Here is a 15,879-nt window from a genome sequence, read left to right as displayed (position 1 = left end):
TTATTTTATCAGTGTCATTAGGTGTGTTGGGCATGGATTCTAGGCCCAGGCTGAGGTCAGCAGGCTTGAGGCTTCTCTCTGGGCTATTTTCTGACTTCCACTCTTGTCTACATCCGTTTCCTCTTTCTCCTGATTGCCGCCTGCCTGGGGTCTGGCTCCTTGGCTTGTTTCCTGTTCAGGGCTGACCTGTGGGATCTACCTGCTAGGGCTTGGAGAGCTGTTTTCTCCATTACAGTGTGTTTACTAAATAAAGGCCAAGGTTGTAGCAGTCCTGCAGGATCAAATGACATTATTGTGTTTGAGAATTGAATACAAACTACCCTTCGTTTTAAACTTACCACTTCACCCATTCCAAGCCTAGCAAGCAGAGATATCCTTCGTATAACGTTTAGTGCCTCCCCCTGCCAACCCCGGGAGCTTCTGCTGTAGGGCCGCCTTGCTGAGCTGGTTTCCTCGTGGTGGTGTATGCAAGAGGCTTGAGGCAAATGTTGGTTAAACGAATGGATATAATTACGCAAATAGCTGTTGATATAATGCCACGTCTTAAAGAAGTAGAGAGCCTGTCTTTTATTAAGGGCCATTAAAACATAGGAAAAAACCCTGAATTAAAGAATCAGTTGAAGGCAACATGGGAAGTTAGTTTACTACTAAACATCTAAAATGTCTGGTTCAACCTTAACAGTTTGCAAATGGGTAACAAAACTCTTCAATAAGTACAACAGATGATAAAAATATACTTTAAGCCTATTTTAGGATCCATTAATTAGGAAAGATAGGAAATCAGCAAAAAAGATAAGAAAAAGGAAAGAGAGGCCAACAGGCAAAAGGGACCAAGATACAGAGGGAGAGATGCACATATAGATACAATTTTAGTAACTACTATTTGCTGGGTGCTGTGGTGCCAGGCGCTTTAATTATCTTTACACACACACACAGTCTTTCTCCCAACAGCCCTTGTTCCCATTTTAGAGATGAGGAAATGGGGGAGTAGAGCAGTCAGGTAACAGCCTAAGGTCACACTCAGCAAGCACACTGCATACCCACATGTGCAAACACTCACAGACAGCAGAGCCCGTTACTGATTTAACAATCATTAGAGAAGCTAGTAATGCTAAGCACTAGATGAATCACACCTCTCTTTGCTCTAGAAGAGTGAGAGAGACACCAGCACACGTGGGCACAGAGAGAAGCATGGTCTTGGAGTAACATCCTTAGCTGTGAACTTTCAGGACAAGGTGGCCCAGTTTCAAAGGCAAAGTCTTATTGTTTTGACTATCGCTTTGAATCAGGGCTTCACCTCCAGCACTGTACCAGCGCCTGGAGAAATTTACCTGAGGCTACTCTGGCCCAAGGCAGGAACTCCTGGTCCACAGGAGGAAGGAGAGGCAGGTTTACAGGCTGTGCTGCTGCCACCAGGAAGGAGACCTCTCTGCGACCCCATTCATATTGGTCCCATTGTCTGTAGACAAAAGACCATTCTGCTTCCTGTTTTGGGTCTGCGAGGTTGACCTGTGTAGTTCAGGATGAGAAAAGGGAGGATTGTTGGCAGATACAAGATTTCAATTTTATTAGGTCTGACCTTACAGGGATGTCCTGCTGGTCCACTGTTGAGTCTTTGTCCACATCTCCATTCCCTTTCTGGCCCCTTGACCGGAGCCACAGACACTCTGTTCTTAGCTCCTCATTTCTTTCTTTGTTCTGACATCCATGTCGTCTTCCTGAATCAAGCATGTTCTCTCATTTTTCTGTCCCTTGCATCCCCCAGTCCAGGGGGCTCAGTGGAGGTGGCCCAGGGCTTCCCTGAGGAAGGGATTCCCCAGTGTGTTGGGGGACGTGGCGTCTCCGCAGACCTGTCACGGTGGAAGGTACAAGGAGCCTCTTGCACTTTTGAGCAGCTTCACCCCAGGAGGGCCCTCTTTACATCCCCTGCTCCAGGGCTGAACAGCCCTGTGCTGGGGCATCTGTCCTTTTTGACTCTCCATAGGACACCCACTGAGGCCTCCCCGGGGCCCTGCTGCAGTCAACCTGATGGGGGCGATCTCTCTGTTGAAATCAGCAACCAAACCGGCTGAGCTGCCAGTACATCTCAGGGCGATAGCAGCAAACGGTGGAAAGCCAGTCCTTTCCCTGGCCAATTTGGTTTCGTTTCCTCTTAGTCCTGTTGGCCCTGGGCCTGACTGCTGTTTTCCTCCCTCTCAGACACAACACGATGGCCATCGGCATTGCAGTGGACATTCTGGGCTGCACGGGCACTTTGGAGGACAGAGCAGCCACCCTCAATAGGATCATCCAGGTGGCAGTGGAGCTGAAAGACTCCATGGGGGACCTCTATTCTTTCTCGGCCATCATGAAGGCCTTGGAAATGCCGCAGGTAAATTCTCACTTGCTTTGTGCGGCCCTGTGGGCCAGCGTGCACTTAATGTTCTGCAAAGTGGTCTGCAAGCCCATGCTTAGCAAATCACAGATGATTTTTATTAACCTCAAAAGGTAAATCGTATCTTAGTGAAAGCTGCTTTAATTAGGGGGCAAACAAGAGCAGTGTCCCAAGTATTTTGGCTCTGTTTTTAAAAACAGCAGATATTTGCTGACAACCTACACTTTCTCTTTGATATACGATAAGAAGAGTCATCCTCAGGAACTATAGATATTCCTGAAGGACCAGTTAGGATGATCACGTCTGGCTTGGGTGTGTTGTATAAGAAAGAGACTGCTTCTGTCTGGGTCACCGGACGTGCGGGCAGTTTGGGGTAATGACTGACAAACTGGGATGTTTGGGGAACTGATCTCTAAGAATCCCTAGAGTGATTTATCTCAAAGTATGTTCCTCAGATCACCTAAAACAGACTCTGCTGTTAAAAAATTCAGATTCCTGGCCCATCTGCTATATAACCCCCTAAGCAGAGTTTCTGAAATTGGACACTTTGAATTTATCTGCTTTGACAGACTGTTCTTAGGAGGAGGGTCAAAACTGAAAACCTGTCTTTGAAGTCAAATGGACCTCACAGAGGAAAGTGGTCCTGTTGTCTTGACTCCTAGGAGTCAGCTTTCAGACTTCCGTTGTGTTAAGCCCTAGGTACTCGGCGACTTCGAGTATGAGATCACAGTCCCACAAGGCCAGTGTGCAACCCCTAACACCAAAACCACAGCTCATTTAGCTTGGCTGTTTCACAGCCACAGATTGTCTCTGAAATCCTGCCGGGTGCTCACTGAACATCCACCATTGCCACTGGGGCACTGTTGCTAAGTCAGGGCATGTTAGGAACATAATTTCCTTGCACGAAAGCGAGGTCACCTTTCAAACAAGAAGCTGAAAAACCTCATGCTTTCACCAGGAAATTTTGAGAGGGGTCAATTCCAATTATAATATACCAAGAGCTTTCAAAATTCTTTAGATGCACTGGGACTGTATAGGGGTGATATTTGAAATAAGCAAGTTCAGCCATATTTTCATGATATACTGACTTCTGCTATACTAACAGGAGTTATAATTTTTCATTTGGGTGTTTTTAATTTACATCATATTTATTTTCTCTTATCCAAAACTGCCTATAATTTTGAGGGCTAACAGGCTAGCTGTATGCATAGGCCCCCCAGCCCAGAGCTTTCTCCGAGAGTAGTGAAGGGGGTGTTTTGTGGCATTAACATGGTTGCTGTCCATGACATCAAACTCAGCAATTAGGGACTTACCCCAAAGCACCTAAACATGCCTTTATAGATGGCTGCCTCCCCCCACACAGCAGCATCAGACTCCTCCCTTCTGGAGTACTTCAGCAATGAGGGGGCAGAGGCCTCTAGGGTGTTCAGGGCCCTGCTTGGGGAGGGGAGTGGCAGGCCCAGGAAAAACCCGAGAGGAGTCACGTCATTTCTGCACGCCATCGTCTAAACCTGCTCCTTCTCTTCTCAGCTTCTGGGGTCAAGAGGGAGCATCCAGGAGATGGGCCTAGCCCAGAGACAAGGGCTCCTTTCAGAAAGGCAGACGCTTCAGGGAGGGGGAAGAGGAGAGAGGGCAGGGTGGTAGGAGGCCAGAGGAAAAACAGCCACATCCTTTCCTTCCCAACAAATCTGCTGATGGTGATCCTTTCTCACCTTCCTCTTGGAATACACAGGGAGCTCTTAGAGCCCAAGGAAATGAATTTCAGCTCCGCCATTTAGCAGCTATGAAACCTTGAGCAAGTTACCTAATCTCTTCTGTTTTCTGACCTGTAAAATGAAGCCAAAATACCTGCCTCATAGGGCATGGTGAGGATTAAATGAAATTCCTCAAATACCTGACAGAGTTGGCTCTCGTTCCATAAATATTAGCTCCCTTCCCTCCGTTTCATGTAGAAAAGGTCAGACACGGGCTTGCTTGAAGGTGTGAGTGGGGGACCATTTATCTAGGGCAGTCAGAGTCAGTGGCATATGTTGGTTTTGACTAAATTGTTCCCAAAGAAATGAAAAGGAATGAGTAGTGGCATCATATGGTCTAGGCAATTTTCCACGTCTCAGACTTTATTACTTACAAGTAACATTAAAATGCTGTATGTCATATTCTACATCCTTACATCAGTATAACCTCTGTGGAGGACAGTTGGCAACTCCTATCAAAATTCAAAATACATGTATTTTTTAAACCAGTAGTTCCACTTCTGGAAATTTATCCTCCAGATATTTGGTAATAGAAAAATATGTTTAAAGCGCTTATCTACAGGAAACTAGTTAAACTATGGTTTATGCATAAATGGAACACTAGGCAAAAGTTTAACAAAACAAGACTGTTCTATGCTGTTTTATATGTACTTACACGGAATAATTTCCAAACAATGAACAGGAAAATATGTGTAGTATGATACACATTTATTGTAAAAGGTGTGTGTGTCTCATGGGTTATTAGAGCAATGTGGAGCAGGGTCGGGGTGGAGATCAGCTTTTCTCTCTACACTCCTTTCAACTGCTTTGAGTTTTTACCATGTACCTCTATCATCCATTCCAAAATTTAAGCAAAGAGGTAGTTTTAAAAAGAGCCTTTTCCAAAACGATAACACCTTTCTTTCTTCCAGATCACAAGGTTAGAAAAAACGTGGACTGCCCTGCGGCACCAGTACACACAAACCGCCATCCTCTATGAGAAACAGCTGAAGCCTTTTAGCAAAATCCTGCACGAAGGCAGAGGTGAGCACAGGATCAGGACAAGGGGGTCTGGTGGCAGCTCTGGCAGTGTCATATCTGTTCTGGTTTGATCGAAGCATTTAGCAGGGCATATTATGAGGCTCTCAGTTATCTGCAGGACTGTTGATGGGTCACCAAGGCTTTTATCAGATGACAGCGTCGCTTGTAGGTCTGCAGTTGCTAAAACAAGACATAGGCTACTAGTTACCTTATTTTGTGCTTAACTTTATAAATTGAGGTGTAATTTACATAACATTATATTAGCTTCAGGTGTACAACGTAATGATTTCATATTTGTATATGTTGCAAAATGATCACAATAAGACCAGTTAATATCTGTTACCGTACATGGTTACAAAACGTTTTTTTTCTTCTGATGAGAACTTTCAAGATCCACTCTGCTAGCTACTTTCAAATATGCAATACAGTATTATTAACTATAGTCACCATGCTGTACATTACATCCCCCAGGACTTATTCACTTTATAACTGGAAATTTGTACCTTTTGATCCCCTTCACCCATTTCACTTCTCCCCCTACCCCTACTCAGGCAACCACCAATCTGTTCTCTATATCCATGAGCTCAAAGGGTGTTTTTGTTTTTGTTTTGTTTAGGTATCACATGTAAGTGAGCTCATATGGTGTTTATCTTTTTCTGTCTTATTTCACTTAACATAATGCCCTCAAGTTGCATTCATGTTGTTACAAATGGCAGGATTCATTATTTTTTAATGGCTGAATAATATTCCATTGTGTATATATGTATGTGTGTGTGTGTATACACACATGCATCTTCTTTTTTTACTGAAGTTATAATTGATTTACAATGTTGTGTTAGATTCTGATGTACAGCAAAATAATTCAGTTATACATATATATGTATCATTTTTCATATTCTTTTTCATTATAGGTTATAACAAGATATTGAATGTAGTTCCCTATGCTATAAAATAGGACGTTATTTACCTATTTTATATATAGTATTTTTTTTTATAAATTTATTTTTTGGCTGTGTTGGGTATTCATTGTTGCACTCAGGCTTTCCCTAGTTGTGGCAAGCAGGGCTACTCTTGCTTGCGGTACATGGGCTTCTCATTGCGGTGGCTTCTCTTGTTGTGGAGCACAGGCTTCAGTAGTTGTGGCATGTGGGCTCAGTAGTTGTGGCTGATGGGCTCTAGAGCGCTGGCTCAGTAGTTGCGCACGGGCTTAGTTGCTCTGTGGCACGTAGGATCTTCCCGGACCAGGGTTCAAACCCGTGTCCCCTGCACTGGAAGGCAAATTCTTAACCACTGCACCACCAGGGAAGTCCCTATATTTAGTACTTTGTATCTGCTAATTCCAAACTCATTTATCCCTCCCCTTCTTTCCCCTTTGGTAAACATAGATTTGTTTTCTATTACCATGAGTCTGTTTCCATTCTGTAAATAAGTTCATTTGTATCATTTTTTTTAGATTCCACACATAAGTAATATCATATATTTGTCTTTGACACACTTCACTTATGAAGTATGGTAATCTCTATGTCCATCCATATTGCTGCAGATGGCATTATTTCATTCGTTTTTATGGCTGAGTAATATTCCATTTTGTGTGTGTGTGTGTGTGTGTGTGTATGTGTATACCACATCTTCTTTATCTACTTATCTGTCGATGGACATTTAGGTTGCTTCCACATCTTGGCTGTTGTAAATAGTGCTGCTGTGACCACTGGGGTACATGTATCTTTTTGAATTAGAGTTTTCTCTGGATATATGCCCAGGAGTGGGATTGCTGGATCATATGGCAACTCTATTTTTAGTTTTTTAAGGAACCTCCATACTGTTCTCCATAGTGGTTGCACTAATTTTCATTTCCTCCAACCGTGTAGAAGGGCTCCCTTTTCTCAACACCCTCTCCAGCACTTATTGTTTGTGACTTTTTGATGACGGTCATTCTGACCAGTGTGAGGTGATACCTCATTGTAGTTTTGATTTACATTTCTCTGATAATTAGCAACGTTGAGCATCTTTTCATGTGCCTATTGGCCATCTGTATGTCTTCTTTGGAGAAATGTCTATTTAGGTCTTCTGCCCATTTTTTGATTGGGTTGTTTTTTTTGTTATTGAGTTGTATGAGCTGTTTGTATATTTTAGAAATTAAGCCCTTGTTGGTTGCAGTGTTTGCAAATATTTTCTCCCAGTCTGTTGGTTGCCTTTTCATTTTGTTTATGGATTCCTTTGCTGTGCAAAAGTTTGTAAGTTTGATTAGGTCCCATTTGTTTATTTTTGCTTTTATTTCTATTGCCTTGGGAGACTAAGAAAACATTGCTATGATTTATACCAGAGAATGTTTTGCCTATTTTCTCTTCTCAGAGTTTTATGGTGTCATGTCTTATATTTAGGTCTTTAAGTCATTTTGAGTTATTGTGTATGCTGTGAGGGAATGTTCTAAGTTCATTGATTTGCATGTAGCTGTCCAGCTTTCCCACCACTTACTGAAGAGACTGTCTTAGCTCCATTGTATATTCTTGCCTCCATTGTCAAGGATTAATTGACCATAGGTGTATGCATTTATTTCTGGGCTCTGTATTCTGTTCCATTGATCCATATGTCTGTTTCCATACCAATACCATGCTGTTCTGATTAATGTAGCTTTGTAGTATTGTCTGAAGTCTGGGAGGATTATGCCTCCAGCTTTGTTCTTTTTCTTCAGGATTGCTGTGGCAATTCTGGGTCTTTTGTGACTCCATATAAATTTTACAATTATTTATTCTAGTTCTGTGAAAAATGTCATGGGTAATTTGATAGGGATCACATTAAATCTGTAGATTGCTTTGGGTAGTATGGCCATTTTAACAATATTAATTCTTCCAGTCCAAGAGCATGAGTCCACATCTTCTTTATCCATTCATCCATTGATGGACAGTTAGGTTGGTTCCATGTCTTGGCTTTTACAAATAATGCTTCAGTGAATGGGGCAGGGAGGTGGTGCGTGTATCTTTTCAAATTAGTGTTTTTGTTTTATTCAGGTAAATACCCAGAGGTGAAATTGCTGAATCATATGACAGCTCTATTTTTAACTTTTTGAGGAACCTCCATTTTCCATAGTGGCTGCACCAATTTACGTCCCCACCAACAGTGCCCAAGGGTTCCCTTTTCTCTGCATCCTTGCTAAAACTTGCTATTTCTCGTCTTTTTTATAACAGCCATTCTAACAGATGTGAGATGATATCTCATTGTGATTTGCACTTCCCTGATGTAGCTGTCCAGTATTCCCAACACCACTTATTGGAGAGACTGTCCTTTCCTTGGTGTATATTCTTGGCTACTTTGTCACAAATTGACCATATGTGTGTGGTTTTGTTTCAGGGCTCCCTATTCTGTTCCATTGATATATGTGTCCGTTTTTATGCCAATACCGTGCTGTTTTACTATAGCTTTGTAATGTAGTGTGAAATCAGGGAATGTCATGCTTCTAGCTTTGTTCTTTCTCAAGATTGTTTTGGCTCCTTGGCATCTTTTGTGGTTCCACATAAATTTTCGGATTGTGTTTGTTCTATTTCTGTGAAAAATGCCATTGGAATTTTATAAGGATTGCACTGAATCTACAGTTTACTTTGGGTAGTATGGACATTTTAACAGTATGAATTCTTCCATTCCGGGAGCACAATATCTTTCCATTTATTTGTGTCTTCTTCAATTTCTTTCATCAATGTCTTACAGTTTTCAGTGTACAGGTCTTTCATCTCTTTGGTTAAATTTATTCCTAGGTATTTTGATCTTTTTGATGTAATTGTAAATGGAATTATTTTCTTAATATCTTTCTGTTAGTTTGTTATTAGCATATGGAAATGCAACAGGTTTTTGTATATTTTGTATCCTGCAACTTTACTGAATTCCTTTATTCTAACAGTTTTTTGGTGGAGTCTTTAGGGTTTTCTATATATAACAGGTCATCTGCAAATAGTAATAGTTTTACATCTTCCTTTCCAGTTTGGATGGTTTTATTTCTTTTTCTTCCCTAATTACTCTGGCTAGGACTTCCAATACTATGTTGAATAGAAGTCGTGAATAGTCATCCTTTTTTTCCTGATCTTAGAGGGAAAGTTTTTAGCTCTTCATCATTGAGTATGATGTTAGCTGTGGGCTTGTTATATATGGCCTTTATTATGTTGTTGTACATTCCCTTTATTCCCACTTTGTTGAGTTTTTATCATAAATGGATGTTGAATTTTGTTAAAAATAATTTGATCTTAGTAGATGCAGAAAAATCATTTATCCTTCTTTTATTAATGTGGTATATCATAATGATTTGTGAATGTTGAGCCATGCTTGCATCCCTGGAATAAATCCCACTTGATCAATGTATATGATCCTTTCAATGTACTGAATTCAGTTTGCAAATATTTTGTTCAGGATTTGTGGATCTGCGTTCGTCACAGATATTGGCCTGTAATTTTCTTATCTTGTGGCATTACAAAGGTTACAGTCCAATAGGACCCCTGGCAATAATAAGCCCCACTGGCCATCAGAGCTAGGCAATTTAGAGGTGTCCTCTGGAGGCAGCTGGAGATATTGGAATGCCGGACAAGGGTATGAGCTACTTTCTGGGATATATCAGTGAGGTGCAGCAAGGCAGAGGGAGAGCACAAAGATTGCGTCATCCATTAGCCTCCATTGCTGAGAGAGCCTCATAGGTCCCAGTTGTTTGCCAAACCAGAAGCCTGCCTCTCGGGCTAAAGCTTTAAGATTAGCAAATGAGCCTCATTTGCATAATTCTCAATTGGCTGCCTCTGCACTGAGCCTTGGGGCAGGTGAGTCCAAGCTTGCAAGCCCCTTTAAGACCTGTTTCTCAGATGATTATAGCCTTGTGGGTCTTGCAGACCTGAGTACTGTTGGTTTTCAAAGTTAGATGTTTTGGGGGCTTATTTTTCAGGTGCTGGTCTTAAAAGCTGGGGTACCCCATGTGGGGTTCAAGCCCTTTGCTCCTCATGGAGAAGCTCCAGGTTTTGAGTTCCCTCCCGATTGTGGGTCACTGTGCCAGGGGTGGGGTTTATAGAGAGATAGTCTCCCAGCCTCTCTTACCTGCTTTGATGTCGACCTTCTCTCATTTATGCAATGCATTCGGACAGTTATTCAGACAGTTTTTAGTTTTTTCCAGAGGCAGTTGTTCCATATTTAGCCACAGATTCAGTGTGTCCACAGAAGGAGGTGAGCCCAGGACACTCCTACGTTGCCATCTTCAACTGGAACTCTTTGCACTTTACTTGGAAAGAAAGCATGACGTGGAAAACTTTACCCCTTGTTTTTCAGAGTCTACGTGTGTTCCCCCAAACAATATATCAGTCCCACTGCTGATGCCTCTTGTGACCTTAATGGAGCGCGAGGCTGTCACTTTTGAAGGAACTGACATGTGGGAAAAAAACGACGAAAGCTGTGAGATTATGCTGAACCATTTGGCAACAGCCCGACTCATGGCAGAAGCTGCCGACAGCTACCGGATGAATGCTGAGAGGATCCTGGCAGGTAAGAGCTGGTTTCAGTAAGCTGTCTACTCTGCACAGTAATTGGAATGAAGGAATGAAAAAGCATGGGTGCTCTCAATAAGAAAGAGACCAAGTAGGAAAGATTAAGGCATGGGAATTCCATTTCCTGTATGGTTGATCACTACTTACTCTTAGTTCCTGTCTTAGGGATCCTACTTCTCCCTTCCTTTTACGTATTCTCTCTCTTGTGCCAGTGGTATAAACAGAGAGAAAGGATCAAGAAAGAATTTGTCAGCTTGTTTACCATTAGTACCTCTGATAACCACTATTAGAAAAGGTGATGGGCCAACATGAGGAGTTGGGAGTTGTATCTGACTAATCTGTATTCTTCCCAGAACACTGGCAAGTGAGCTCCCCTGCTCTTGGCATCAGAGGGTCCAACATAAGCAAAGGCACTGAGAGAGCCTGGAGAAAAGTACGAACCACAAGTACTTGGCTTTGTATTAGTGTAAAGTGTGTCTTAAGGAGTGGCCAGCTAGGTTAAAGAAGAAGGGGGATACAGGTGGGAAGGCCTTCCATGTAGGACTGTGGCTGAGGAAGAGCCAGTGAAGGGTTTTAAACATGGGAGGATGTTATCACATGGTCAGATTTGTTTTCAGTCTGCCATCTTTGTGGAGGAAGGCAGAAGACTGAAGCTTGCAGGCAAAAAGACCATTTAGGAGGCAAGTACAAGAATAAGGGCTTTACCAACACAGTTATCAGGGGTGACTATTTTCTCTTCCTCACTGTATAATTTTTTTTTTTTTTTTTTTGTGGTACGCGGTCCTCTCACTGTTGTGGCCTCTCCCGTTGCGGAGCACAGGCTCCAGACGCGCAGGCTCAGTGGCCATGGCTCACGGGCCTAGCCGCTCTGTGGCACGTGGGATCTTCCTGGGCCGGGGCACGAACCCATGTCCCCTGCATCGGCAGGCAGACTCTCAACCACTGTGCCACCAGGGAAGCCCCTCACTGTATAATTTTTAACAGTCTTCAAGGGCCCACAGTTTGATCCACAAGGTTAAGAACTATATGGGGCAGGAGAGGCCTGAAATAAAGTTATTTCAACCTGAAACAAAGTTGTTAATTCAGAATAGAATTTGGGACTGAACAATTTGCACTGTGTCTGCTGTAGGTATAAGCACTACATACCTGTTTCTTTTCTTTTCCTCAGAAAGTTCTTCAGGGTTGGCAGTGTAGGACTCAAACCATAAAAGCTTGTAATTCAACTCACCAGATACTGGAATGCCTGCTTATACAAAACCAATAAGTATATTACATTAGATGTTGCCTAAGCCAATATATTAGGGTGGATTTTGAGAAAAGTATGCTCTAAGCTGTTCTACAGCAAATCACCTTAAAGGCATCTGATGGTATTTCTCAGTTGATCCTGCTACTGGTTTTCATAGCAAGTTCTCATTGCTAGAAGTGACTGTGAGCCCAGTAAGGGCAGAGATTTGCTCACCAACATATCCCAGCACTCAGCCCAGGGTAGGGGCTCAAAGCATATTAACTGAATGAGTGGAAGTTGTCATCTGGCCTCTGGCTGGTTATCTGCCAAAGATATTTTGGCATCACATGGATGAATGGAATAGAAGCCTTCTATAATCCTCTCCGTCACGAAGATACCATGATCTAGATGATAATATATTTAATGACAGAGCCAACTACTCCAGCAGTAATCAAGGATGAGAAACATATGCCTGCATGATGCTTTGGCTAGAGGTTTCCCCTGCTCTAATAGAGTTGACTGAGCATCCTTGGCCGTAAGTAGAGCAGATCTTCTCTTACAGAAAAGAGAGTTGAGAAACAGGCCCACACATGTGACTGTAGATTGTTTTCTGACAACAGTGTCAAGGTAATTCACTGCATAAAGTTCTCTTTCAACAAATGGTGCTGGAACTACTGATTATCATATACAAAAAAAAGAATCTCAATCTTGACGTCACAGCTTACACTCAAAATGTAACAGCTAAAGTGTAAAGCTTCTATAAAAAAACATAGAAGTTCCTTGTGTCCTTGGGTTAGGCAAAATTTCTTAAGATACAAAAAGCATGAACCATAAAAGAAAACTGATAAATCAAAATTTTACATTTTGCTCTTTAAAATTCACCATTAAGGAAGTGAAAAGGCACACCACAGACTAGAAGAAAATATTTGGCAAACATACATCAGATAAAGGACTTATATCTAGAATCTAAAGAAATCTTACAACTCAAGGAGAAGAGAAACAAGATTTGAATCAACAAAAGATTTGAATAGACACTACACCAGAGTGGATATACAATGACAATAAACTACATGGAAAAATGTTCAAAGCATTAGTTATTATGGAAATGTAAACCACAGTGAGATACCACCACGTGCTATCTAGAATGACAATACCAAGAGTTGACAGCTGGACTCTTCACGTTACTGATGAGAATATAAAATGGTAAAGTCATTCTGGAAAAGAGTTTGATGGTTTCTTTAAAAGTAACCACATATTTACCATGTGACCCAGTAATTCCACTTCCAGAGAAGTGAAAACAAATGTCCACTCAAAGACTTAATCACAAATGTTCACATTATTCGTAATAGCCAGAAACTGGAAACAATCCAAATGTCTTATCAGTTGGTAAACAAAATGTGGTATGTATGTCCACATAACTGAATACTACTCAGCAATAAAAAGGAATGAATTATTGATAACTACAACAATATGGAATAATCTTAAAAACATCATGCTGAGTGAAAGAAGACAAAGTGAAAGAAGCTTGACATAAAAAAAAATCCATGTTATATAATCCCATTTATATCAAATTTCTACAAAAGGCAAAGCAATAGTGATGGAAAGATTAGTGGTTGGCTGTGGTGTGGGGTAGGTACAGGGATTGACTGCAAAGAGGTACTAGGGGATTTTCTACGGTGATTGATGGAATTGTTCTAAAGTGGTGGTGATGGTTGTGCAACTGTACAAACCACAGCTAAAATGGGTGAATCATGACAAGTAAATTATACAACAATAAAGCTGTTAAAAAAAAAAAAGGTACTTTGAACACTCCTCACAGCACTACGGCCCATGGTGGCTTGTGCACACGAATTTTATTCTATCACGTCTTAGTGAGTTTACTTGTTATTCTTTCTCTGAAGGTGTTCAGGTCCTTGGGAGGGGGGGCGGGGCTCTGCCCACCTTTATATAGAGTAGATCCTGTATTTTTTTTCCTTGGGGGCATTTTTTGAAAGTTCTGAGAGATGTTCATTTTGATCCTACTTTAAAACAAGCAAGTTTTCAGTCTATTTTCCACACTGTTTCAAGCAGAACTGAAGTAAGTTTTTTTGGTTTTGTTTTTACTAGGTTTTCAACCAGATGAAGAAATGAGTGAAATCTTCAAGACTGAATTCCAAATGAGATTGCTATGGGGCAGCAAAGGTGCACAAGTCAATCAGACAGAGAGATATGAGAAATTCAACCAGATTTTAACTGCCCTCTCACGTAAATTGGAACCTCCTCCTATAAAGCAGGCAGAGCTTTGATAACTGACTCTCCAGAGGACCTTAGGATATAATTTCAAGCTTATCCAGTTTCTTCTTTGAGAAAGCTTATCCTTTGATAAAGTAAGGTAATAATGTGCGAATCTGACGACATACAAGCTTTTAGTATCCGCAGGATATTAAACATGTAAATTGCACAGAGCACACTTATTTATGAATTGTTTAAAATTACTACTGACTTTAAAATGAATGATAATTTATTAAGGTAACTATTGCTAATGCTGATCAACAAATTTAAGTGAAGACCCAGCTACATTGGCTGGTTGCTTTCTATTACCGAGGTATTTGACCATTTTAGTTTTAATAATTCCATGTCAGATAAGTGTAAATAGAAGAGTTTAAAAGCATGAAACATTTCAGAAGGTATCAGTTGTATGATATTCTTTAACTAAATATGAAAAATGTAAATAGTCATATGAAAATATATCTTTTTGTGAAACAGCTGTATCCAGTCTCTTTAATATTAAACAATTCATAGTAGTATAATAATTCTACCTCCTACCTTCCTGGGGCACCCTCTTCCTGTGCCACTACATCCTGATTGATGATAGTAAACCAAAATCAATGAGAGTGGTATGGAAATTTTAAGGTTTCTGGCTTAGGGGACAGAGGTGAATACAAGGTAGAGCTGGCTCCAGAAGACCTAGGTTCCAACAACATCTGTGGTGCTTGCTAGCAGTTGGACTTTGGTCAAGTTAACCTCCTCAAGTCAAGTCCCGTGTGCAGCACAGCGCCTGGTACAAAGTGAGCACCAAATGTTAGTATATTTCATGACATTATTTCACATATTTCAAAATAATTACCTTTTCCTCTAGCTGATAAGTATGAGTTTTCCAGATTTGTTTTCTAGGTTTTTGACTTCCCAAAGGGGATACGTTCTAGTTTATCAGTATCCGCCCCAAGTTTTTTCTATTGTAGAAAATTTGGAATACAAGACTTTAAAATATTAAACTTCTATCATCACTCTGCCACCAACTGTCACTTACCAATTAGCTTTTTCTATTCTAAATAATTTGGGGACCATAGAGAATAGTATTATATCCCACTTTTCTCAAATACGTTGCAAAAATTTCACCATGACTGACAGCCTTTGAAAAAATATGACTGGTTCCAGAAGTTACACTATAATTTAACCATCACCCTATTATTGGTCATCTTGAATATGCCTGCCAGAACTAAGTACAAGCCTCTCATTGTGGTCTATTTAATAAAATGGAAATATTAGTTTCAAATCCTGGACTATTTCCATTAATGGGGCCTAGAATCATGAAGCCCTTCTCCCAGTTTTTAAAAGCCATCATTTTTTATTTCCTGAAAAATCCAAAGCACACTTCTACTTCTGGCAATATGGTGGTTCAGATACTCTTAGAAAACCCTCTCACTGTAACTAAATTTTCAAAAACATACCTTTTAATGCACTATTAAGCTTGATAGAATGAACTGGAAATCCCCAAGGAACAATCCTCTCCTCCCCACCTCACCCATCAAAAGGAACAGCAAATTTAAATCAACTCTGTAAGAGGAACTTAAAAACCTGGGTGGCCCTAGAGGCAAATACTGACATCAACTCAGCGATCCGGGAGACAGTGTCTTAGCGGAGCTGCACATGAAATGCCTCCATTAAGTAGGGATCCTTAATAGGCTGGAAAAGAAATCCATCTGCCAGCAAAGAGAGGTTACCCAGGGAATAGCTACA

The 15,879-nt window shown here is 41.0% G+C and overlaps 1 protein-coding gene across 6 annotated transcripts in view; it reads left to right on the top strand.

The window, feature by feature from the left end:
- Positions 1-14,625, top strand: part of BCAR3 (BCAR3 adaptor protein, NSP family member) — a 117,742-nt gene extending 103,117 nt beyond the window's left edge. For 4 of the 6 annotated variants that reach the window (XM_032652952.1, XM_032652943.1, XM_032652958.1 and 1 more), the window contains 4 exons: positions 2,200-2,371; positions 5,040-5,151; positions 10,441-10,653; positions 13,987-14,622. In XM_032652952.1, the coding sequence (XP_032508843.1) occupies positions 2,200-2,371; positions 5,040-5,151; positions 10,441-10,653; positions 13,987-14,165 (676 nt within the window). In that variant the 3' untranslated portion in view covers positions 14,166-14,622. Of the gene's footprint in view, positions 1-2,199; positions 2,372-5,039; positions 5,152-10,440; positions 10,654-13,986 lie in introns of all 6 variants that reach the window. The other 2 variants (XM_032652934.1, XM_032652926.1) reach the window with 1 other exon arrangement.
- The last annotated feature ends 1,254 nt before the right edge of the window (positions 14,626-15,879 follow it).

The sequence above is a fragment of the Phocoena sinus genome, chromosome 1 (assembly GCF_008692025.1).
Source record: "Phocoena sinus isolate mPhoSin1 chromosome 1, mPhoSin1.pri, whole genome shotgun sequence".
Taxonomy (NCBI): Eukaryota; Metazoa; Chordata; class Mammalia; order Artiodactyla; family Phocoenidae; genus Phocoena; species Phocoena sinus.
The sequence above is the reverse complement of the archived record's forward strand: the minus strand, read 5'-3'. Positions and strand labels throughout refer to the sequence as shown.